The 25,715-nt window shown below is 55.9% G+C and overlaps 1 protein-coding gene and 1 long non-coding RNA gene across 2 annotated transcripts in view; one reads left to right on the top strand and one right to left on the bottom strand.

Moving 5' to 3' along the window:
- The window catches only part of LOC144952421 (uncharacterized), a 224,979-nt gene that overhangs the window by 19,396 nt on the left and 179,868 nt on the right, over positions 1-25,715 (bottom strand). Inside the window, exon 2 of the long non-coding RNA XR_013640621.1 lies at positions 12,473-13,977. This is a non-coding gene — a long non-coding RNA (uncharacterized LOC144952421). The remainder of the gene's footprint in view (positions 1-12,472; positions 13,978-25,715) is intronic.
- Positions 1-25,715, top strand: part of POLA1 (DNA polymerase alpha 1, catalytic subunit) — a 66,923-nt gene that overhangs the window by 19,905 nt on the left and 21,303 nt on the right. Inside the window, exons 11-24 of the mRNA XM_078882816.1 lie at positions 1,691-1,803; positions 3,867-3,983; positions 5,443-5,517; positions 6,396-6,534; positions 9,043-9,197; positions 10,293-10,377; positions 14,434-14,495; positions 15,131-15,220; positions 15,961-16,077; positions 17,041-17,213; positions 18,886-19,015; positions 20,057-20,179; positions 21,741-21,822; positions 22,476-22,588. Of these exons, the coding sequence (XP_078738942.1) occupies positions 1,691-1,803; positions 3,867-3,983; positions 5,443-5,517; positions 6,396-6,534; positions 9,043-9,197; positions 10,293-10,377; positions 14,434-14,495; positions 15,131-15,220; positions 15,961-16,077; positions 17,041-17,213; positions 18,886-19,015; positions 20,057-20,179; positions 21,741-21,822; positions 22,476-22,588 (1,574 nt within the window). The remainder of the gene's footprint in view (positions 1-1,690; positions 1,804-3,866; positions 3,984-5,442; positions 5,518-6,395; positions 6,535-9,042; positions 9,198-10,292; positions 10,378-14,433; positions 14,496-15,130; positions 15,221-15,960; positions 16,078-17,040; positions 17,214-18,885; positions 19,016-20,056; positions 20,180-21,740; positions 21,823-22,475; positions 22,589-25,715) is intronic.

Here is a 25,715-nt window from a genome sequence, read left to right as displayed (position 1 = left end):
GAACCGGTCCTGGGCCTCCCCTGGTGCGATGTGTAAACATCGCCACTGGGGGAGACAAAGGCGACCGAGCGTGGTGCCGTCCACCCACCCCCTCGTGTGCCGTGCCGGCCTTCATAGGCGCTGCTCGCTATCAGCACTTGCCCCTACAGTCTGTTAAAGCAGGGATCCCCAACCCCAAATCCGTGAAAAAATTGCCTCCCACAAAACCGGTCCCTGGTGCCAAAATGGTTGGGGACCGCTGTGTTCAAGGCTATAGGGGGATCTTTTTGGTGTGTTCAAGGCTATACGGTGGATCTTTTTGGTGTGTTCAAGGCTATACGGTGGATCTTTTTGGTGCGTTCAAGGCTATACGGGGGATCTTTTTGGTGTGTTCAAGGCTATACGGGGGATCTTTTTGGTGTGTTCAAGGCTATACGGTGGATCTTTTCCGTGCGTTCAAGGCTATACGGGGGATCTTTTTGGTGTGTTCAAGGCTATACGGGGGATCTTTTCCGTGCGTTCAAGGCTATACGGGGGATCTTTTCCGTGCGTTCAAGGCTATACGGTGGATCTTTTCCGTGCGTTCAAGGCTATACGGGGGATCTTTTTGGTGTGTTCAAGGCTATACGGGGGATCTTTTCCGTGCGTTCAAGGCTATACGGGAGATCTTTTCCGTGCGTTCAAGGCTATACGGGGGATCTTTTCCGTGCGTTCAAGGCTATACGGGGGATCTTTTCCGTGCGTTCAAGGCTATACGGGGGATCTTTTCCGTGTGTTCAAGGCTATACGGGGGATCTTTTCCGTGCGTTCAAGGCTATACGGGGGATCTTTTCCGTGTGTTCAAGGCTATACGGGGGATCTTTTCCGTGCGTTCAAGGCTATACGGGGGATCTTTTTGGTGTGTTCAAGGCTATACGGGGAATCTTTTCCGTGCGTTCAAGGCTATACGGGGGATCTTTTCCGTGCGTTCAAGGCTATACGGGGGATCTTTTCCGTGCGTTCAAGGCTATACGGGGGATCTTTTCCGTGCGTTCAAGGCTATACGGGGGATCTTTTCCGTGTGTTCAAGGCTATACGGGGGATCTTTTCCGTGCGTTCAAGGCTATACGGGGGAATCTTTTTCGTGCGTTCAAGGCTATACGGGGGATCTTTTTTGTGCGTTCAAGGCTATACGGGGGATCTTTTCCGTGCGTTCAAGGCTATACGGGGGATTTTTTCCGTGCGTTCAAGGCTATACGGGGGATCTTTTCCGTGTGTTCAAGGCTATAGGGGGATCTTTTCCGTGCGTTCAAGGCTATACGGGGGTTCTTTTCCGTGCGTTCAAGGCTATACGGGGGATCTTTTCCGTGTGTTCAAGGCTATAGGGGGTTCTTTTCCGTGTGTTCAAGGCTATGCGGTGGATCTTTTCCGTGCGTTCAAGGCTATACGGGGGATCTTTTCCGTGCGTTCAAGGCTATACGGGGGATCTTTTCCGTGCGTTCAAGGCTATACGGGGGATCTTTTCCGTGCGTTCAAGGCTATACGGTGGATCTTTTCCGTGCGTTCAAGGCTATACGGGGGATCTTTTCCGTGTGTTCAAGGCTATACGGGGGATCTTTTCCGTGCGTTCAAGGCTATACGGTGGATCTTTTCCGTGCGTTCAAGGCTATACGGGGGATCTTTTCCGTGCGTTCAAGGCTATACGGGGGATCTTTTTCGTGTGCCTGTCCAGGTGTGGTTTACCTGTTCGGCAAAGTGCTGCTGGAGGACACTCGGTCGTACGTCAGCTGCTGCGTCACCGTTCAGAACATCGAGCGCTGCCTGTACCTGCTCCCTCGCGACAAGGTACGACAAGGACTCCACCCACACCACCCACACCACCCACACCACCCACACCACCCACACCACCCCACTCTCGTGGCTAACGATCGCCGGTCAATCCGAGACGTTTCTTTCAGCGCAAGAGGATGGGTAAACCTCTTTTTGGTTCTTTCGTAAAGTCACGTGGAAGGGAAATAATAAAATAATAAAAATTTAATACAAATAATTCTCACGGCGTTTCGACCACAACGCAAGCAGCCGTCCTCAGGTGAAGAACGGGTGTGTCGGAAAGACAGCGTCTGAAGGTGTTCATTCAGACGCTGTCTTTCCGACAGACCTGTTCATTCAGACGCTGTCTTTCCGACAGACCTGTTCATTCAGACGCTGTCTTTCCGACAGACCTGTTCATTCAGACGCTGTCTTTCCGACAGACCTGTTCATTCAGACGCTGTCTTTCCGACAGACCTGTTCATTCAGACGCTGTCTTTCCGACAGACCTGTTCATTCAGACGCTGTCTTTCCGACAGACCTGTTCATTCAGACGCTGTCTTTCCGACAGACCTGTTCATTCAGACGCTGTCTTTCCGACAGACCTGTTCATTCAGACGCTGTCTTTCCGACAGACCTGTTCATTCAGACGCTGTCTTTCCGACAGACCTGTTCATTCAGACGCTGTCTTTCCGACAGACCTGTTCATTCAGACGCTGTCTTTCCGACAGACCTGTTCATTCAGACGCTGTCTTTCCGACAGACCTGTTCATTCAGACGCTGTCTTTCCGACAGACCTGTTCATTCAGACGATGTCTTTCCGACAGACCTGTTCATTCAGACGCTGTCTTTCCGACAGACCTGTTCATTCAGACGCTGTCTTTCCGACAGACCTGTTCTTCACCTGAGGACGACGGCTACTTGCATTGTGGCCGAAACGTCGTGAGAATTTTATTTTAACTATTTCCCTTTACATGGTGGTTTAGTTACTACAGCTACATACTATTAACATTCCTTCCCTTTATTAATGCTACCCCTATCCCCTCCCTTTGATGCTGCTAATCCTGCATAATGCACGGGCATAATATGAGTTTGAAACCCCCCGCCCACCTCCTACGCATTTCACAAGTAGTACGAATCCCATATCTGCATTTCCCATAAATATGCTAAATTCCTCTTGATATGCAAATTATTTTGTCAAGGCGCCCTTCCCCCTCCAACCCAGCTTAAATATACGCTCCAAGTCTGGGGTGTTTCATTCAGACGCTGTCTTCCCGACAGACCTGTTCTTCACCTGAGGACGACGGCTGCTTGCGTTGTGGCCGAAAAGTCGTGAGAATTTTATTATTATTATTTTATTATTTCCCTTCTACGTGACTTTACCCGAAAGAACCAAGAAGATGAATCCCTGCAGTCACGAAAGAAGCTTTAAATGGGTAAACCTCTTAAACGGACTGGCGCCCAAACGCATGTCTCAGGTATGAACCCAAGTGGATCTCTCGGGTCCCCTGGCACTGCCCTTACTGGTTGTGCCAAAGACGCGCGGCCGACAAGTGCCACAAACAGCGCCACCCGACGCCACAAACGGCGTCACAAACGGTGCCGACCGAAGGTTTCCAAGCCGTCGGCCGCCAATCGTGGACGTTGCCGCGTTTCCATCGAATTACTCCCCCCCCCCCCCCCCCCCCCCCCGTGTCACCGCACCGCAACCATCGTCATCGCAACAGCAATCACGACAATCACAACCATCACACAACCACCTTACAAACCATCCTCACCAACCACAAGCACCTCTTTGATGCTTGCGCTTACGCACCGCACCGGTTAAAGTACACATTTTCGACCGTCCCTTCACTCCTCTCGAAGAGGGGGCGGACGCGCGCGAGAGAGAGATGCGCTCCGGCTGCAGGGGACGGCAACCGGAGTCGGATGTACGACGAGGAGAGGCGACGTCTGCGGTCTGCTGCGAATGAATCCGTGCGAAACGAGAGGGACGCACGGACGATGCCTGTCATTTTATTTGCGGTGTTTTTATTTACTTGACGCCCGCCTGCCCTCCCCCCCCCCCCCCGTTCGCCCCCCCCCCACTGCCACCTCAGCGCGTGGACGTGAAGACGGGTCTCGCTGTGGATGACGCGCCCATCTCCATGAAGGATGTGTACGAGGAGTTCAACTCGCTCGCTGACAAGTTCCGCATCATGAAGTTCAAGATCAGGGTGAGCCGTGTGTGTGTGTCTGTGTGTGAGTGTGTGTGTGTCTGTGTGTGTGTGTGTGAGTGTGTGTGTGTCTTGTGTGTGTGTGTCTGTGTGTGTGTGTGTGTCTCTGTGTGTGTGTGAGTGTGTGTGTGTTAGTGTGTGTGGGGAGCGGTAGTGTAGCGGTTAGCGCTACGCTGCGCTATGAACCTGGCGACCCGGGTTCGATTCCCGCTCACGGCTAACACCAGTGACGATTATCTGAACCGGTCCAGGGCCTCCCCTAGGTCGACTCGGCCTTAAATGAGTACCTGGTGCGCTGTGTAAACATCGCCACTGGGGAGACAAAGGCGGCCGGGCGTGGTGCTGGCCACACACCCCCTCGTTCGTGTGCCGTTCCGGCCTTCATATGTGCTCGCTAACAGCACTTGCCCCTACAGTCTGTTAAGGCTATACGGGGGATCTTTGTCTTTGTGTGTCTGTGTGTGGGGAGTGGTGGTGCAGCGGTCGGCGCGAGCTGCGCTACGAACCCTGCGTGGACCCGAGTTCTATTCCCGCTCACGGACACCACCACCACACCTGTCAACCCGGTCCTGGCCCTCCCCTAGGTTGACTCGGCCTCAAATGAGTGCCTGGGGCGGTGTGTAGTAAACATCGCCACTGGGGAGACAAAGGCGGCCGGGCGTGGTGCTGGCCACCCACCCCCTCGTGTGCCGTTGCGGCCTTCATTTGTGCCGCTGCTACTCGCTCACAGCACTTGCCCCAACAGGCTGTTAAGGCTATACGGGCGGGTCTTTGTCTTTGTATGTGTAAAGACGAAAGTCGGGGTGCAGTAGGGTGCACAGGCGGTGCATCTGCCAGTCGTCTCAGTCAGCCAATCCCATGGCACCTGCTGGGTCTGTCCCGTGCGTGTGTGCGTGCGTGCGTGCGTGTGTGTGCGCGCGTGTGCGTGTGTGTGTGCGCGTGCGTGTGTGTGCGTGCGTTCGCGTGCGCGCGTGCGTGTGTGTGTGCGTGCGTGCGTGCGCGTGTGTGTGCGCGCGTGCGTGTGTGTGCGTGCGTTCGCGTGCGCGCGTGTGTGTGCGTGCGTGCGTGTGTGTGCGTGCGTGCGCGTGTGCGTGCGTTCGCGTGTGCGTGCGTGCGTGTGTGTGTGTGCGTGCGTTCGCGTGCGCGTGTGTGTGCGTGCGTGCGTGCGTGCGTTCGCGTGTGCGTGCGTGCGTGTGTGTGCGTGCGTGTGCGTGCGCGTGTGTGTGCGTGTGTGTGTGTGCGTGCGTGCGCGGAGTCTAACCTCTATAATACAGGCTTTTTTTGGGTTTAATCGCGTAAATATTTAAATGTGTCGTTAAACCCGTGTCGGGTGGTGGCGGGTGTAACGACACATTTATACATTTACGCGATGTAACCCCAAAATAAACCAGCGTCGTGGATGATATTGGTCGTGAACGCCTCCTGAACGGACTCTAACCTGTCTGCCTGTGCACCGCAGAAAGTGGAGAAGTGCTATGCCTTTGAGAACAAGGACGTCCCCGTGCAGTCCGAGTACCTGGAGGTCAAGTACCTGGTCAGTGAGCTCTCCCGCCCCTCCCCGATGCGCGCCGTTGCCCGCTGATGGGCGGCCTTCCCCCCCCCTCCCTCCCCAAAGCGGTCTTTCGGCGGCGTGTTTCGCGATGCCGGAGCCGGTTCTGTCGCTCCGTCTCAGCGGCCGACGTGTGTGACGAAAGTTTTCCGCTGAAAGAATTCCCTCCCGGGGCGTGGGCGTAGATCAGAGGTCGCAAACGGGTTTTGATTCCTTACCCGTACCCGTACCCGGCCGCACCAGGGTCGCAAACGGGTACCCATACACGTACCTGGCCGTACCCGTACCCTACCCGTACCTGGCCGGGTACGGGTAGGGTACGGGTATCGGGTACCCGATTGCGACCTCTGGGATGAAGCCATGTTGCAGGCGCGGGTGGGTTGATTCTAGGAACTTGAACTGTGAGAAGAGACAAGACGTTGGGAAATGAGCGACAAACGGTGACTCACCAGTGACTCACGGCCTACCCGTACCCGGCCGCACCAGTGACGTTGTTGTTGTGACGGTGTTGTTGTGACGTTGTTGACGTTGTTGTTGTGACGTTGTTGTGACGGTGTTGTTGTGACGGTGTTATTGTGACGTTGTTATTGCGACGTTGTTGTTGTGACAGTGTTGTTGTTGCGACGTTGTTGTTGTGACGGTGTTGTTGTGACGTTGTTGACGTTGTTGTTGTGACATTGTTGTGACGGTGTTGTTGTGACAGTGTTGTTGTGACGGTGTTGTTGTGACAGTGTTGTTGTGACGTTGTTGTTGTGACGGTGTTGTTGCGACGTTGTTGTTGTTGCGACGTTGTTGTTGTTGCGACGTTGTTGTTGTTGTGACGGTGTTGTTGTGACGTTGTTGTTGTGACGTTGTTGTTGCAGGCGCAGTACCCGGCGGTGCCGGCCGACCTGTGTGGGCAGACGTTCTCCCGCGTGTTTGGCTCCAGCACCTCGAGCCTGGAGCGCCTGCTGGTGACGCGCGGAGTTCACGGGCCCTGCTGGCTGCACGTGGCCTCCCCACGTACAGCACGCACGCACACGCACGCACGCACATACAGACGCACGCGCACGCACGCACGCACATACACGCGCACGCACGCATACGCATACAGACACACGCACGCAGACGCACACGCACACACAGACGCACACACACAGACGCACAGACGCACTCACACACACACACGCACACACGCACACACACGCACGCACACACAGACGCGCACACACAGACGCACGCACACACACAGATGCACGCGCACGCACGCAGACGCACGCACGCACACGCAAGCACACACACAGGCGCACACGCATGCACACACACAGGCGCACACGCACGCACACACACACAGGCGCGCACGCACACACACACGCACACGCATGCACACACACATACGCTCACACACACACACACAGGCGCACACACACACGCTCACACAGACGCACGCACGCACACACAAACACACGCACACACGCTCACAGCCACCAACACTGGTGATGATTATTTATCTTAACCGATGCAAATGTGTACCTGGTGCGATGTGTAAAAGCATCGCCACTGGGGAGACAAAGGCGGCCGGGCGTGGTGCTGGCCACCCACCCCCTCGTGTGCCACAGCGCCGGTAGCCTTCATAGGTGCTACTCGCTAACAGCACTTGCCCCTACAGTCTGTTAGAGGCTACATTTATGGGTGTGTGTGTGATTGCTGTGTGTGTGTGTGTGAGACCATGTGTTTGCGTATGTGCGTATGGTTGCGGTGTGTGTCAGTGTGTGTATGATTGCTGTGTGTGTGTGACCGTGTGTTTGAGTGTGTGTGTATGATTGCGGTGTGTATGGGTGGGTGTATGATTGCTGTGTGTGTGTGTGACCGTGTGTTTCGATGATTGCTGTGTGTGTATAATTGTGGTGTGTTTGGGTGTGTGTGTATGATTGTGGTGTGTGTGTTTGGGTGTGTGTGTATGATTGTGGTGTGTGTGGGTGTGTGTTTTGGTGTGTGTGTATGATTGTGGTGTGTGTGTTTGGGTGTGTGTGTGTATGATTGTGGTGTGTGTAGGTGTGTGAGGGTGTGTTTATTTGATTGTGGTGTGTGTGGGTGTGTGTTTGCGTGTGTTTGGTTGATTGCTGTGTGTGTCGGTGTGTGTATGATTGCGGTGTGTTTGGGTATGTGTGTATGATTGTGGTGTGTGTTTGGGTGTGTGTGTATGATTGTGGTGTGTGTAGGTGTGTGTGGGTGTGTGTATTTGATTGTGGTGTGTGTAGGTGTGTGTTTGGGTGTGTTTGGATGATTGCTGTGTGTGTCGGTGTGTGTATGATTGCGGTGTGTTTGGGTATGTGTGTATGATTGTGGTGTGTGTGTTTGGGTGTGTGTGTATGATTGTGGTGTGTGTGGGTGTGTGTTTTGGTGTGTGTGTATGATTGTGGTGTGTGTTTGGGTGTGTGTGTGTATGATTGTGGTGTGTGTAGGTGTGTGTGGGTGTGTGTATTTGATTGTGGTGTGTGTGGGTGTGTGTTTGCGTGTGTTTGGATGATTGCTGTGTGTGTCGGTGTGTGTATGATTGCGGTGTGTTTGGGTATGTGTGTATGATTGTGGTGTGTGTTTGGGTGTGTGTGTATGATTGTGGTGTGTGTAGGTGTGTGTGCGTGTGTGTATTTGATTGTGGTGTGTGTGGGTGTGTGTTTGGGTGTGTTTGGATGATTGCTGTGTGTGTCGGTGTGTGTATGATTGCGGTGTGTTTGGGTATGTGTGTATGATTGTGGTGTGTGTTTGGGTATGTGTGTATGATTGTGGTGTGTGTAGGTGTGTGTGCGTGTGTGTATTTGATTGTGGTGTGTGTGGGTGTGTGTTTGGGTGTGTTTGGATGATTGCTGTGTGTGTCGGTGTGTGTATGATTGCGGTGTGTTTGGGTATGTGTGTATGATTGTGGTGTGTGTTTGGGTGTGTGTGTATGATTGCGGTGTGTGTGGGTGTGTGTGTATGATTGCGGTGTGTGTTTGGGTATGTGTGTATGATTGCTTTGTGTGTGTATATTTGACCGTGTGAGAGTCCGTTGACCCACGGCACTTGGATTGGTCCCCGTTACCTCCTGCCAGCGGCCGTTTGACACTTAATGTGGCCTTAAAGTGCACATAGCCTGGCGCAAGCGTCGTGGTAACGTCACCGCCACTGAGTGGCGAATGGCTGTTGTTGTTTGTGTGTCTGTGTGTGTGGGTGGGTGAGTGGGGAGCGGTGGTGTAGTGGTTAGCGCACTGCGCTACGAACCTGGCGACCCGGGTTCGATTCCCGCTCACGGCCAACACCGTTGACGATTATCTGAACCGGTCCTGGGCCTCCCCTAGGTCGACTCAGCTTTAAACGAGTACCCGGTGCGATGTGTAGGCATCGCCACTGGGGGAGACAAAGGCGGTCGGGTGTGGTGCTGGCCACCCACCCCCTCGTGTACCGTTCCGGCATTTCATAGGTGCTCGCTAACAGCACTTGCCCCTACAGTCTGTTAAGGTTATACGGGGGGATCTTTGCCTTTGTGCGTAGAGCTGATCGCTCGGCCCGTGAGCTGGTGCCGAGTCGAGTGCCTGTGCCCGCGCCCGGACCTCCTCAGCGCCGTCAAGGACGTTCCTCCGCCTCCGCTGGTGGTCATGGCTCTCTCCATGAAGACGCTGCCCAACCACAGGACCCATCAGAACGAGGTCGCTAACCCCACCCACCCCCCACCACCACCCCGCGTTGATGGAATATCACGTTTGACGCGGGCGTCGTGCATTCGCCCGCTCCCAATGTGATTTGGGGGGGGGTTAAATCGTGCGCAAGTACACATGTACCGGCCGACGACAGCCAACCGGGTCCGGTTTGCTGTCGTGGAAACAAAACGTGACGGTCGGTTGCCGCTTCGGACACACGATCGGCGTGAAACCAAATGTTTTGCCTATTGCCGCTGTTCTCTGCTCTGACGCTGGTGGTGAGACTAGGCCCTAAAGAAGGCTGCTGCTGGCTCTGGTGTTGGCCAATCGGTTTCAAAGTCGAACGCCATCATATATAACGCTATGGTTAACTTTTTTTATTGTAGACTATGCGTACGTAAGTAACCATATATTGTACTGGTCTCCTGACACTGGTGGTGAGACTAGGCCCTAAAGAAGGCAGCTGCTGGCTCTGGTGTTGGCCAATCGGTTTGAAAGTCGAACGCCATCATATATAACGCTATGGTTAATTTTTTAATTGTAGACTATGCGTACGTATGTAACCATATATTGTACTGGTCTCCTGACACTGGTGGTGAGACTAGGCCCTAAAGAAGGCAGCTGCTGGCTCTGGTGTTGGCCAATCGGTTTAGAAGACGATGCATCATACAGGGGTGTTTAAAAAAAAAGATGGACCCAATTTCAAAGCAGTATGTTTCACGATGGCGACACGCTACAATTACACAAAAAGTAACAAACGGTTTAATGAGTTATCAAGTTTTACTCACCATTTTGTGAATGCTCTGTGCGCCCTCCACCTGCTGTACGGATAACATCGAGACGATGGTTGAATTCGTCCCAAACGCCTCTCAAAGTGTCTTCTTGCACTGAAGTCAACTTTAATTTCTGCACTTGAGTGGTTATAGCAATTGAGTTCAGTTAAATAATGCACATTTCAACTAATTACTAATCTACAACTCATTCGGCGCTCGTAGGTCGTGCCCCATGCCCGCCCGCCTTCAGGATGAGCTGCTTCTCGCAAGCAGCACTTGCCCCGACAGTCTGTTAAGGCTACGCGGGGGACCTTTGTGCGTGTGTCGGCAGGTGATGTCAGTCGGAGTGCTGGTTCACCAAGCCTTCCCAGTCGACAAAGCTCCTCCCAGACCACCATTCCAGTCGTACTTCTCCGGTATGTGCCTGCGTGTCCGTGTGTGTGTGTGTCCGTGTGTGTGTGTGTCCATGTCCGGCAAAACAACCTCCTACCTCCTCGCGGTGCCGGACGGGCAACACTGTCGTGGGCAGTGCTGTGGGGGGAGGGCCAATGCCCATTGGCCTCTCCCCTCATGGCGTCTGTGACCACCACAGTGGCTAAACGGGGGCTCTGGACGGGTGCGAGGGGCTGGTAACCCCTCCACCTTCAATTAACCACCACTAAACTACGATTTAAACATAAACCTGTAATTAATAAGCTTGTGCCGGAGGCCCCGGGGGGTCAGGCTTTTATGACGTCTCCTGGCCAAACCCCATTTGGCGGAGCCAGGAGATTGAATTTTAACCCTCGGGGCTCCTCCAGTAACAACGAAAAACCATTGCGGATGGCCACGTGGAATGTTCGAACGCTCACTGCGGAGGAGAGGCTGCCACTCCTCTGTCGGGAGCTGGACCGGTACCGCCTGGATCTCTGTGGCATTCAGGAGGTCCGGTGGACCGGTTCTGGCTCCTGCCACCATGAGGGGTGGACAGTCCTCTACTCGGGGCAGGAGACTGCCAAACAACAGGGTGTGGCTCTTCTTCTGAACAAAAGAATGAAGGGGGCGTGGGAGCGTGGCGGTGAGGTGTGGGAAGCTGTAAGCCCCAGGATACTTTGGGCTCGCCTTCCCATCAACCAGAGGCGAGGAGTGGTGGTCGTGGTTACTTACGCCCCCACCGAAGACGAACATCCGTGGAGGGATGCAGGCAAAGCCGATGAGTCAGACGCTTTCTATGACCTACTGTCACAGGTGCTGGCTAAAGTGGCCACTCGGGACAGAGTCATCTTGTTGGGTGACTTCAATGCCCGAGTTGGTCATGATGCTGGCACCTGGTCTGGAGTGATTGGAAGGCATGGGCCAGATCAGCTCAATAACAACGGTAGGAGGCTGCTAGATTTCTGTGCAGCCCATGGGCTTGTAATTACCAACACGCTCTTCCGGCATCGGCGCATCCACACAACATCATGGATGCATGCCGGGTCCAAGCAAGAACATCTGCTGGACTACGTAGTGACGGACCAGCGGATGCGAGCCCATGTCCTTGACACCAGGACCTACCGTGGAGCTGATCTGCCCTCTGACCATCGACTAGTCATCTGTAAGATGCGCCTGCCATTCTTCCACTCCGGTGGTGGGTGTACACCCAGGATCCCATTCCAACCAAAAGTGGCCTGGTCTAAGTTAGCTGATGAAAGTTGCAAGCGAGAATTTCATCATCGCTTGCAGCTGGGGTTGGCATCGTCCCCCACTCCACCTGATGTCGAGGGTAAATGGGCGAGGTTTAAGACTGTGACTCATGCAGCTGCAATGGCTGCTTTGGGTACGCGGTCCAGACCTCCCCGGGAACCCTGGCTGACGGAGGAGGTGTTCAGGTTAATTGAGAAAAAGCGACAGGCCCACTCTCATCGCCTACAGCATCCCACGTCAGAGAATGAGGAGGTTTACCGCAGCCTTCGCTCGGAGGTTCGGAGAGCCGTAAGGCGCTGTAAGGATGGGTGGTGGTCGCGGGTTGCTGAGGAGATGGAGTCTGCCTCAGTGGCCCGCGATCACAAATCACTATTTAACTCCATCAAAAAAGTAACCTGCAGCGCCACACCTATTACCATCATTAGAGGAAAAAACGGTGATCCAATCTCCGACCCCCAGGAACAGGTTTGCAGATTTGCTGAGCATTTCTGTGAGGTCCTGGGGGAGGGAAAATCTCTCAGCCAGGAAAACATCATGGCACAAAGTGGGGATAACCCTGCTGAGGCTGCGGTGCCTCAAATATTGGAAGAGGTCACCCCCTGTGAGTGGCTGGCTGAGGTACCGGCTGTTGAGGAAGTACTGAGGGCGATCCGGAGTCTGAGACCAGGGAAGGCACCGGGCAGAGATGATCTCCCAGGCGAAATGCTGAGGGAGGGTGGCGTTTGTGCACAGACTGCCCTATATGACATCATAACAACAGTCTGGACCACTGGACGGGTTCCGCAGGACTGGAAGGATGCCCTGGTGGTCCCCCTCTTTAAGAAGGGGGACCGCACAGACTGTAACAACTACAGGGGCATCTCACTCCTCAGTGTGCCGGGTAAGGTCCTGGCAAGGATTATTCAACATCGCCTTGCTAGGCATGCTGAGGAGAGGCTTGCGGAGCCCCAATGTGGTTTCAGGAAAGGGCGGTCCTGCACAGATGCCATATTTTCTGTCCGTCTGCTACAGCAGAGGTGTAGGGAATTCCAAAAAGACCTACATCTCTGCTTTATTGACCTGGTCAAGGCCTATGATACCATCAGTAGGACTGGGCTCTGGGTTGTTCTTCGTGCTTTCGGAGTCCCTGACCCTCTGCTCACGATCATTAAGGACCTTCATGATGGTGAGCGGGCCCGGGTAAAACTACGTGGCCGGGAGTCGGAGCCTTTCCCTGTACACCTTGGGGTGCGACAGGGATGTCCTCTGGCTCCCACATTATTTAACATCTATTTCGACTGCGTAGTTCGTGAAGCCTTCAATAGCTGTACCGGGGGAATTACCATTTGGTACAGATATAATGGGAGGCTGATCGACGCCCGGGTGCGATCAAGGGATGGCTCCCTATTGGTCAACCACGTTATGTATGCCGATGATTTGGTAATAGCTGCTCATTCAGAAGAGGAGTTGGAGACGCTGCTGCTGAGGCTGGAGTGTGCCACTAAGAGGTGGGGCCTTACCATCAGCCCCACCAAAACTAAGCACCTGCCTGGGTATTTTGTACCATCGGGCACTCCGCCCCCACAACTCCCAATCGGTGATGGGGCAGTTGTGGAGAGAGTAGAGAGTTTCCCATACCTGGGCAGTGTGCTCATGACCAGCTCCAGTTTATCAGCAGAGGTCTCACTCCGAATCAGTCGAGCGGCAATATCTTTTCATCGGTTGCGTAACGCTGTGTGGAAGCTACCTGGTCTGTCGCTCCGCACGAAGCTTCAGGTCTTCTCGGCCACGGTCATTCCCTCCCTTCTCTACGCTTGCGAAACGTGGACCCCCCTAGTGGAGCATCTTCGCCGGTTGGAAACATTTAGGCTGGCCTGCCTACGATCCATCCTGGGTTTGACCAGGCTGGATTGTGTGAGGAGCTCACAAGTCCTTGAAAGATCTGGGCAAAGTCCCATCAGTGAGCTCCTCCGGCAGGCAAGGCTGCGTTGGCTGGGTCATGTAGCCCGCATGCCCAGCCACCGCATGCCTAAACAGCTTTTGTTCGGCCGGATCGAGGGGGCTAAACGGGCGCGGCACGGGCTAGAGAAGAGATGGAGTGATGTGGTACAGGAGGACGTGGAGCTGAGTGGACTTGCCGATGACTGGTACCAGCGGTGTCAAGATCGGCCTCAGTGGAGGAGGCTCGTGAAGGACGCTACTGGGCAGTTGGAGGCAGTCGCCCTCCAACAACAACGGAGGGCGGAGGAGCGACGCTCACAACAACGAGCGGAGCGCCGGGTGGCTAAAGCACAGCAAGTTGGCACAGTAGGGGGCACAGGTGGTGCATCAGCCAGTCATCTCGGTCATCTCGGTCAGTCGACCCGTGGCACCTGGGTCTGCCCCGTGACCTCCTGCCAGCGGGCGTTCGACACTTCACGTGGCCTCAAGGTGCACATGGCCTGGCACAAGCGTCGTGGTGACGTCACCGCCACTTAGTGGCGAATGGCGGTTGTTGTTGTTGTTGTGTCCATGTGCGTGTGTGTCCGTGTGTGTGTGTCCGTGTCGGTCGGGCGTGGTGCTGGCCACCCACCCCCTCGTGTACCGTTCCGGTCTTCATAGCACTTGCCCCTACAGTCTGTTAAGGCTATATGGGGGATCTTTGTTATCTTTGTGTGTCCGTGTGTGTGTCTGTGTGTGGATTTTCTGTTTGCACTTAGTCACATATTCACTTTAAGATGTTTTTTGTTCATGTTTTTGTTTGTTGCGGTTGCACCCGATTCAAGAGCCGAATGGCTCACAGGGCAATACCTAATACATGAACTTGAACCTGAATTCATCCCCCGCAGCAATTTGCAAACCCGGGGACTGCATCTTTCCCTTCAACCTCCAGGACGTACTCAAGAAACAGGTGAGGGGGGTGGGCGTCCTTAAGAAATGACCAGTGGCGTCCTTAAGAAATGAACGATTGCGTCTTGAAAGGGGTAGCGCTGCGAGCGAGCGAGAGGCTGAGTTTGTGTCAGAGAGCGTTGGCTGAAGAGATGGAGCTGACACGGCACGGTAGGACGTGGAGCTGAGTGGACTTGCCGGAGACCGGTACCAGTGGAGGCTGGTACCGGTCTGCTACTGGGCAGTTGGAGGCAGTCGCCCTCCAGCAACAACGGAGGGCGGAGGAACGACGCTCGCAACAACGAGCGGGGCGCCGGGTGGCTAAAGCACAGCAAGTTGGCACAGTAGGGGGTAACAGCTGGTGGTGCATCTACCGTTCATCTCGGTCTGCCAACCCGTGGCACCTGCTGGGTCTGTCCCGTGACCTCCTGCACCTAGCCTGGCACAGTAGGGGTACAGGTGGTGCATCTGCCACTCATCTCAGTCAACCCACGGTACCTGCTGGGTCTGTCCCGTGACCTCCTGCCAGCGAAGGGGGTTCGACACTTCACGTGGCCTCGAAGTGCACCTGTGGTGATGTCACCGTCACTTAGTTGCGGTTGTTGTTGTTGTGTGTGTCACTGCGTGTGTTCACGGCGTGTCGACGCGTCTGCGCAGTCGATGAAGATGGAGGTCTTCCCAACGGAGCGGACGCTCCTCGGCTTCCTGCTGGCGAAGATCCACGTGACGGACCCGGACGTCCTCGTGGTGAGAGACGCACACCTCTCCCTGTCTTGATTTGAAGCTCCCGTGACCGCGGGAATCACTCTTTGGTTCTTTCGGTAAAGTCACGTAGAAATACGTTTCGATTGGAACACACCCTCGTGTCTTCTTGGTTCTTTCGGTAAAGTCACGTAGAATGGAAATAATAAAATAATAAAAATAAAACATAAAATATTATGCAGGGATTCATCTTCTTGGTTCTTTCGGAAAGACATCGTCTGGGACAGACCTGTTTTTCACCTGAGGACGGCTGCTTGCGTTGTGACCGAAACGTCGTGAGAATTATTTTATTATGTTTTATTTTTATTATTTTATTATTTCCCTTCTACGTGACTTTACCGAAAGAACCAAGAAGATGAATCCCTGCAGTCACGAAAGCTTTAAATCGAAAATTACACCCCCGTGTGTTGCAATCGAAACGGGTAGGGTATGGGTACGGCCGGGTACGGGTAGGCCGTGAGTCACTGGTGAGTCACCGTGTGTCACTCATTCCCCAACGTCTTGTCTCTTCTCACAATTCAAGTTCCTAGAATCAACCCACCCGCGCCTGCAACATGGCTTCATCCCAGAGGTCGCAATCGGGTACCCGATACCCGTACCCTACCCGTACCCGGCCGGGTACGGGTAGGGTACGGCCGGGTACGGGTACCCGTTTGCGACCCTGGTGCGGCCGTGTACGGGTACGGGTAAGGAATCAAAACCCGTTTGCGACCTCTGCTGTACAGGGCCACGACATCGTCGGCTTTGACCTGGAGGTGCTGATGCAGAGGATCGCGGCGTTGAAAGTGCCGCACTGGAGCAAGCTCAGCCGCCTGCGACGCTCAGCAATGCCTCGCCTCGGGGTGAGCAGGGGGGGGGGGGGGGGGGGGCAGCGAGTCGACCGTCTCCTCTGAGTCGTCCTCTCTCTCTCTCTCTGAGTCGTTCTCTCTCTCTCTGAGTCGTCCTCTCTCTCTCTCTCTCTCTGAATCGTCCTCTCTCTCTGAGTCGTTCTCTCTCTCTCTCTCTCTGAGTCGTTCTCTCTCTCTCTGAGTCGACCGTCTCCTCTGAGTCGTCCTCTCTCTGAGTCGTCCTCTCAATCGTCCTCTCTCTCTCTAAGTCGTCCTCTCAATCGTCCTCTCTCTCTCTGAGTCGTCCTCTCTCTCTCTCTGAGTCGTCCTCTCTCCCTGAGTCATCCTCTCTCTCTCTCTGAGTCGTCCTCTCTCTCTGAGACGTCCTCTCTCTCTCTGAGTCGTCCTCTCTCTCTCTCTCTGAGTCGTCCTCTCTCCGAGTCAGCGACGGTGGGGGTGGTGACGGTGGCGTCCGTGACGGTGCGTTTGGCGTCCGTGACGGTGCGGGTGACTGTGTCCGTTGTGGATGGGGGTGGTGTGTCCGTGACGGTGCGTTTGGCGTCCGTGACGGTGGTGACGCGGGTGACGGTGGTGTCTGTGACGGTGCGTTTGGCGTCCGTGACGGTGGTGACGGTGGTGACGGTGGTGACGGTGGTGACGGTGGTGACGGTGGTGACGGTGTGTGCGTCGTGGTGTGGCAGGGCCGGTGCGTGGTGGAGCGTCTGGCGACGTGCGGACGCGTGGTGTCTGTGACGGTGGGCGTGGTGACGGTGGTGACGGTGGTGACGACGGTGGTGACGGTGTGTGCGTCGTGGCGTGGCAGGGCCGGCGCGTGGTGGAGCGTCTGGCGACGTGCGGACGCGTGGTGTCTGTGACGGTGGGCGTGGTGACGGTGGTGACGGTGGTGACGGTGGTGACGGTGGTGACGGTGGTGACGGTGGTGACGGTGGTGACGGTGTGTGCGACGTGGCGTGGCAGGGCCGGCGTGTGGTGGAGCGTCTGGCGACGTGCGGGCGTGTGGTGTGCGACGTGAAGACGTCGGCCCGTGAGCTCGTGCGCTGCAGGAGCTACGACCTCGACGAGCTGGTCGCCTCGCTGCTCAGGACCAAGCGGGAGACGTTCCCCGCAGAGAGCGTCGCGGCCGCCTACGCGTGAGTTGGTGTGTTGGTGCGTGTGTGTTGGTGTGTGTATGTTGGTGTGTGTGTGTGCGTGTTGGTGTGTGTGTTGGTGTGTGTGTTGGTGTTCGTGTGTGTGTGTGTTGGTGTGTGTGTCAGTGTGTGCGTGTGTTGGTGTGCGTGCGTGTGTCGACACTTCACGTGGCCTCAAGGTGCACTTGGCCTGGCACAAGCGTCGTGGTGACGTGTGTTGGTGTGCGTGTGTGTGTGTTGCTATGTGTGTGTTGGTGTGTGTGTTTGTGTGTTGGTGCATGTTGGTGTGCGTTGGTGTGTGTGTGTTGGTGTGTGTGTGTGTTGGTATGCGTGTGTGTGTGTGTGCGTGTGTTGGTGTGTGTGTGTTGGTGCGTGCGTGTGTTGGTGTGTGTGTTGGTGTGTGCGTGTGTGTGTGTTGGTGTGTGTGTTGGTATGCGTGTGTGTTGGTGCGTGTGTGTTGGTGTGTGCGTGCGTGTGTTGGTGTGTGTGTTGGTGTGTGTGTGTTGGTGTGTGTGTTGGTGTGCGTGTGTGTGTTGGTGTGTGCGTTGGTGTGTGTGTCGGTGTGTGCGTGTGTTGGTGTGCGTGCGTGTGTCGACACTTCACGTGGCCTCAAGGTGCACTTGGCCTGGCACAAGCGTCGCACGTGTGTTGGTGTGCGTGTGTGTGTGTTGGTGTGTGTGTGTTGGTCTGTGTGTGTTGGTGTGTGTGTTGGTGTGCGTGTGTGCGTGTTGGTGTGTGTTGGTGTGTGCGTGTGTGTTCGTGTGTGTGTGTGTTGGTGTGTGTGAGTTGGTGTGCGTGTGTGTGTGTTGGTGTGTGTGAGTTGGTGTGCGTGTGTGTGTGTGTTGGTGTGTGTGTGAGTTGGTGCGTCGGTGTGTTGATGCGTGTGTGTGTTGGTGTGTGTGTGTGTTGGTGCGCGTGTGTTGGTGTGTGCGTGTGTGTGTTGGAGAGTGTGTTGGTGTGTGCGTGTGTTGGTGCGTGTGTTGGTGCGTGCGTGTGTTGGTGTTTGTGTATTCTTTAATTTATTTTCTTTCTCCGTAAACTTTACCGATGGAACCAAAGAGTAATTCCTGCAGTCACGAAAGCTTCGAATCTAGTTTTAGTTTAATTTGTTTGTTGTAATATTGCCCCCCCCCCACGTGCCCCCTTACCTGGACACCTGTGAAAAAAAGCTTCATAGCTCATCGGATTACTCTTCCCACCCCCTCCATCCCAGAGGTCGCAAACGGGTTTTGATTCCTTACCCGTACCCGTACCCGGCCGCACCGGGGTCGCAAACGGCTACCCGTACCCGGCCGGGTACGGGTAGCCGGGTACGGGTAGGGTACGGGTATCGGGTACCCGGTTGCGACCTCTGGGTTGAAGCCATGTTGCAGGCGCGGGTGGGTTGATTCTAGGAACTTGAATTGTGAGAAGAGACGAGACGTTGGGAAATGAGTGACAATCACGGCGACTCACCAGTGACTCACGGCCTACCCGGACCCGTACCCGGCCGCACCAGGGTCGCAAACGGCTACCCGTACCCGGCCGGGTACGGGTAGCCGGGTATCGGGTAGGGTACGGGTATCGGGTACCCGGTTGCACCCTCTGCTCCATCCTAACCCCCCCTGTCCTCACCCCCCCCTTTCTTCCTCCTGGGGTATAAATAACCATCGTGATCGTCCCCTTCGTTCCGCAGCAACTCGCAGCGCCTCCTGGACATGGCGTCGCACACCCTCACCGACGCTCGGCACGCGCTCAGCATCATGAGCGAGCTCAACGCCCTGCCGCTGGCTCACCAGATCACCTGCATCGCCGGCAACTTGCTGGTGAGTGGCCGGGGAGTGTGGTGGTGGTGGTGGTGAGAGGCGCGGTGTGTGGTGTGTGTGGGGAGCGGTGGTGCAGCGGTTAGCGCTACGCTGCGCTACGAACCCGGCGACCCGGGTTCGATTCCCGCTCACGGCCAACACCGGTGACGATTATCTGAACCGGTCCCGGGCCTCCTCTAGGTCGACTGAGCCTCAAATGAGTACCCGGTGCGGTGTGTAAACATCGTCACTGGGGAGACAAAGGCGGCCGGGTGCGTGGTGTTGGCCACCCACCCCTTCGTGTGCCGTGCCGGCCTTCATAGGTGCTCGCTAACAGCACTTGCCCCTACAGTCTGTTAAGGCTACACGGGGGATCTTTGTTCTAACCGCACCGCGGGAGAGTGTGGTGGCGGTGGTGGCGGCGGTGGCGGTGGTGGCGGTGGCGGCGGTGGCGGTGGTGGTGGTGGTGGTGGCGGTGGCGGTGGCAGTGGCGGCGGTGGCGGTGGTGGCGGTGGTGGTGTGTCAGAGAAGGCTATGGGCAGTGGGTGGTGGTGTGGCCGATTTCGTTTTTGTTGTCTTTGTTGATATCGTCGTTATTGTTGACGTCGTCATTGTCGCCGTCGTTGTTGTTGTCATTGTTGTTGTCATAGTGGGTTGTTGGTGTTGTCATTGTTGTCGTCCATGTTGTTGTTGGCGTTGCCATTGTCGTCATTGTTGTCATTGTTGTCATCGTGAGTTGTCGTGGTTGTCGTTGTTGTTGTCGTAATCGTCATTGTTGTTGTTGTCGTGATTGTCGTTGTCGTCGTTGTGATTGTTGTTGTTGTTGTCGTGATTGTTGTTGTTGTCGTGATTATTGTCGTCGTGGTTGTTGTTGTTGTTGTCGTGGTTGTCGTCGTCGTGATTGTTGTTGTCGTGATTGTCGTTGTCGTCGTTGTGATTGTTGTTGTCGTGATTGTCGTTGTCGTCGTTGTGATTGTTGTTGTTGTGATTTTTGTTGTTGTGATTGTTGTTGTTGTTGTTGTTGTTGTTGTCGTCGTGATTTTTGTTGTTGTTGTTGTGCAGTCTCGCACGCTGCTGGGCGGGCGGTCGGAGCGGAATGAGTTCCTGCTGCTCCACGCGTTCCACCAACGCAACTTCATCTGCCCCGACAAGACGTACAGCCGCAGGAACAGCGCGGCTGCCGAGGTAGAGCCACCACGCACGTACGGAGTCACCAACACAGAGCCACCACGCACGCTCGGAGTCACCAACACAGACACAGAACCACCACGCACGCTCGGAGTCACCAACACAGAGCCACCACGCACGCTCGGAGTCACCAACACAGACACAGAACCACCACGCACGCTCGGAGTCACCAACACAGAGCCACCACGCACGCTCGGAGTCACCAACACAGAGCCACCACGCACGCTCGGAGTCACCAACACAGAGCCACCACGCACGCTCGGAGTCACCAACACAGACACAGAACCACCACGCACGCTCGGAGTCACCAACACAGAGCCACCACGCACGCTCGGAGTCACCAACACAGAGCCACCACGCACGCTCGGAGTCACCAACACAGAGCCACCACGCACGCTCGGAGTCACCAACACAGACACAGAACCACCACGCACGCTCGGAGTCACCAACACAGAGCCACCACGCACGCTCGGAGTCACCAACACAGAGCCACCACGCACGCTCGGAGTCACCAACACAGAGCCACCACGCACGCTCGGAGTCACCAACACAGACACAGAACCACCACGCACGCTCGGAGTCACCAACACAGAGCCACCACGCACGCTCGGAGTCACCAACACAGAGCCACCACGCACGCTCGGAGTCACCAACACAGAGCCACCACGCACGCTCGGAGTCACCAACACAGACACAGAACCACCACGCACGCTCGGAGTCACCAACACAGAGCCACCACGCACGCTCGGAGTCACCAACACAGAGCCACCACGCACGCTCGGAGTCACCAACACAGACACAGAACCACCACGCACGCTCGGAGTCACCAACACAGAGCCACCACGCACGTACGGAGTCACCAACACAGACACAGAACCACCACGCACGCTCGGAGTCACCAACACAGACACAGAGCCACCACGCACGCTCGGAGTCACCAACACAGAGCCACCACGCACGTACGGAGTCACCAACACAGACACAGAACCACCACGCACGCTCGGAGTCACCAACACAGAGCCACCACGCACGTACGGAGTCACCAACACAGAGCCACCACGCACGCTCGGAGTCACCAACACAGAGCCACCACGCACGCTCGGAGTCACCAACACAGAGCCACCACGCACGCTCGGAGTCACCAACACAGAGCCACCACGCACGCTCGGAGTCACCAACACAGAGCCACCACGCACGTACGGAGTCACCAACACAGAGCCACCACGCACGTACGGAGTCACCAACACAGAGCCACCACGCACGTACGGAGTCACCAACACAGAGCCACCACGCACGCTCGGAGTCACCAACACAGAGCCACCACGCACGTACGGAGTCACCAACACAGAGCCACCACGCACGCTCGGAGCAGAGAGCCGCAGAGTTACACAGAGAGCCACAGACTCACCAACACAGAGACTCACCAACACAGAGCCACAGACTCACCAACACACAGAGCCACAGACTCACCAACACACAGAGCCACAGACTCACAGGGAGAGCCCCCCCCCTCCAAACGCTTCAGGGCCTCCGTGTGACGCCCCCCCCCCCCCACCAGGACGAAGATGAAGATGGCGAGCGGGGGAGGGGGAAGCGCAAGGCGGCCTACGCTGGAGGCCTCGTCCTGGAGCCCAAAGTCGGTACGTTGTCGTCGTCGTCGCCAGACAGGGTCTGTCCGCTGCTGAATGAATACGTGGGGACGTAGCGTGTGTGTGTGTGTGTCTGTGCGTGTGTGTGTGTGTCTGTGTGTGTGTCTGTGTGTGTGTGTCTGTGCGTGTGTCTGTGCGTGTGTCTGTGTGTCTGTGCGTGTGTCTGTGCGTGTGTCTGTGCGTGTGTCTGTGTGTGTCTGTGTGTTTCTGTGCGTGTGTCTTTGTCTGTATGTCTGTGTGTGTCTGTGCGTGTGTCTGTGCGTGTGTGTCTGTGCGTGTGTGTCTGTGCGTGTGTGTCTGTGCGTGTGTGTCTTTGTCTGTGTGTCTGCGTGTGCCTGTGCGTGTGTCTGTGCGTGGGGAGTGGTGGTGTAGTGGTTTGCGCGCCGCGCTACGAACCCAGCGACCCGGGTTCGATTCCCGTTCGCGTCTAACAACAGCGGGGGTCCTGGGCTCTCCCCTAAGATCGACGCGGTGCGGTGTGTGCTAAACATCGCCACTGGGGAGACAGGCGGCCGGGCGCGGTGCTGGCCACCCACCCCCTCGTGTGCCACGGTGCCGGTAGCCTTAGTAGGTGCTGCTCGCTAACAGCACTTGCCCCGACAGTCCGTTACGAGGCTACACCTTTGTCTTTGTGCGCGTGGCAGGATTTTATGACAAATTCATTCTCCTGCTGGATTTCAACAGCCTGTACCCGTCCATCATCCAGGAGTACAACATCTGCTTCACCACCGTGTGTCAACACACTCCGCCCGGGCAGGTGACGTGCGTGCAAGTGTGTCTGGGCCCTCCTCCCCTAGGTCGGCTCAGCCTCGAATGGAGTTACCCGGTGTCGCGGCGGTATAGTGAACGTCGCCACCTGGGGGAGACAAAGGCGGCCGGGCGTGGTGCTGGTAGCCACCCACCCCCTCGTGTGCCACGGTGCCGGTAGCCTTCATAGGTGCTCGCTAACAGCACTTGCCCCTACAGTCTGTAGTGGCTACGCGGGGGATCTTTGTCTGTGTCTACCTTCATAGGTGCTGCTGCTACTCGCTACTAACAGCACTTGCCCCAGCAGTCTGTTAAGGCTTTACGGGGGATCTTTGTCTTTTTGTGTGTGGATTATAAGATAATTAGATGCAAGGGGTCATTTTGTAATAAAGTTCTTTCACCATCAATGGTGATAACGCCTTGTGGCTCGGAGGCTGGCTGAGTGTATGGGTGGTTAGCTGGGTGTATGGGTGTATGGGTGTATGGGTGTATGGGTGTATGGGTGTATGGGTGGTTGGCTGGGTGTATGGGTGGTTAGCTGGGTGTATGGGTGTATGGGTGTATGGGTGTATGGGTGTATGGGTGGTTGGCTGGGTGTATGGGTGGTTAGCTGGGTGTATGGGTGTATGGGTGTATGGGTGTATGGGTGGTTGGCTGGGTGTATGGGTGGTTAGCTGGGTGTATGGGTGTATGGGTGTATGGGTGGTTGGCTGGGTGTATGGGTGGTTAGCTGGGTGTATGGGTGTATGGGTGTATGGGTGGTTAGCTGGGTGTATGGGAGGCTGGCTGGGTGTATGGGTGGTTGGCTGAGTGTATGGGTGGTTAGCTGGGTGTATGGGTGGTTGGCTGAGTGTATGGGTGTATGGGTGTATGGGTGGTTGGCTGGGTGTATGGGTGGTTGGCTGGGTGTATGGGTGGTTAGCTGGGTGTATGGGAGGCTGGGTGTATGGGTGGTTGGCTGGGTGTATGGGAGGCTGGGTGTATGGGTGGTTGGCTGGGTGTATGGGAGGCTGGGTGTATGGGTGGTTAGCTGGGTGTATGGGTGGTTGGCTGGGTGTATGGGTGTATGGGTGTATGGGTGGTTGGCTGGGTGTATGGGTGGTTAGCTGGGTGTATGGGTGTATGGGTGTATGGGTGGTTAGCTGGGTGTATGGGAGGCTGGCTGGGTGTATGGGTGGTTGGCTGAGTGTATGGGTGTATGGGTGTATGGGTGGTTGGCTGGGTGTATGGGTGGTTGGCTGGGTGTATGGGTGGTTAGCTGGGTGTATGGGTGGTTGGCTGGGTGTATGGGAGGCTGGGTGTATGGGTGGTTGGCTGGGTGTATGGGAGGCTGGGTGTATGGGTGGTTGGCTGGGTGTATGGGAGGCTGGGTGTATGGGTGGTTAGCTGGGTGTATGGGTGGTTGGCTGGGTGTATGGGTGTATGGGTGTATGGGTGGTTGGCTGGGTGTATGGGTGGTTAGCTGGGTGTATGGGTGGTTGGCTGGGTGTATGGGTGGTTAGCTGGGTGTATGGGTGGTTGGCTGTGTATGGGTGGCTGGCTGGGTGTATGGGTGGTTAGCTGGGTGTATGGGTGGTTAGCTGGGTGTATGGGTGGTTAGCTGGGTGTATGGGTGGTTAGCTGGGTGTATGGGTGGTTAGCTGGGTGTATGGGTGGTTAGCTGGGTGTATGGGTGGTTAGCTGGGTGTATGGGTGTATGGGTGTATGGGTGGTTGGCTGGGTGTATGGGTGGTTAGCTGGGTGTATGGGTGGTTAGCTGGGTGTATGGGTGGTTAGCTGGGTGTATGGGTGGTTAGCTGGGTGTATGGGTGTATGGGTGTATGGGTGGTTGGCTGGGTGTATGGGTGGTTAGCTGGGTGTATGGGTGTATGGGTGTATGGGTGGTTGGCTGGGTGTATGGGTGGTTGGCTGGGTGTATGGGTGGTTGGCTGGGTGTATGGGAGGCTGGGTGTATGGGTGGTTGGCTGGGTGTATGGGTGTATGGGTGGTTGGCTGGGTGTATGGGTGGTTAGCTGGGTGTATGGGTGTATGGGTGGTTGGCTGGGTGTATGGGTGGTTAGCTGGGTGTATGGGTGGTTAGCTGGGTGTATGGGTGGTTGGCTGGGTGTATGGGTGGTTGGCTGGGTGTATGGGTGGTTGGCTGGGTGTATGGGTGGTTAGCTGGGTGTATGGGTGGTTAGCTGGGTGTATGGGTGGTTAGCTGGGTGTATGGGTGGTTGGCTGGGTGTATGGGTGGTTGGCTGGGTGTATGGGTGGTTGGCTGGGTGTATGGGAGGCTGGGTGTATGGGTGGTTGGCTGGGTGTATGGGTGTATGGGTGTATGGATGGTTGGCTGGGTGTATGGGTGGTTAGCTGGGTGTATGGGTGTATGGGTGGTTGGCTGGGTGTATGGGTGGTTAGCTGGGTGTATGGGTGGTTAGCTGGGTGTATGGGTGGTTGGCTGGGTGTATGGGTGGTTGGCTGGGTGTATGGGTGGTTGGCTGAGTGTATGGGTGGTTGGCTGAGTGTATGGGTGGTTAGCTGGGTGTATGGGTGGTTGGCTGGGTGTATGGGTGGTTGGCTGGGTGTATGGGTGGTTGGCTGGGTGTATGGGTGTATGGGTGGTTGGCTGGGTGTATGGGTGGTTAGCTGGGTGTATGGGTGTATGGGTGGTTGGCTGGGTGTATGGGTGGTTAGCTGGGTGTATGGGTGGTTAGCTGGGTGTATGGGTGGTTGGCTGGGTGTATGGGTGGTTGGCTGGGTGTATGGGTGGTTGGCTGGGTGTATGGGTGGTTGGCTGGGTGTATGGGTGGTTGGCTGGGTGTATGGGTGGTTGGCTGGGTGTATGGGTGGTTGGCTGGGTGTATGGGTGGTTGGCTGGGTGTATGGGTGGTTGGCTGGGTGTATGGGTGGTTGGCTGGGTGTATGGGTGGTTGGCTGGGTGTATGGGTGGTTGGCTGGGTGTATGGGTGGTTGGCTGTGTATGGGTGGTTAGCTGGGTGTATGGGTGTATGGGTGTATGGGTGTATGGGTGACTGGCTGGGTGTATGGGAGGCTGGGTGTATGGGTGGTTAGCTGGGTGTATGGGTGGTTAGCTGGGTGTATGGGTGGTTGGCTGGGTGTATGGGTGGTTGGCTGAGTGTATGGGTGGTTAGCTG

The sequence above is a fragment of the Lampetra fluviatilis genome, chromosome 67 (genome assembly GCF_964198595.1).
Source record: "Lampetra fluviatilis chromosome 67, kcLamFluv1.1, whole genome shotgun sequence".
NCBI lineage: Eukaryota > Metazoa > Chordata > Hyperoartia > Petromyzontiformes > Petromyzontidae > Lampetra > Lampetra fluviatilis.
The sequence above is the reverse complement of the archived record's forward strand: the minus strand, read 5'-3'. Positions and strand labels throughout refer to the sequence as shown.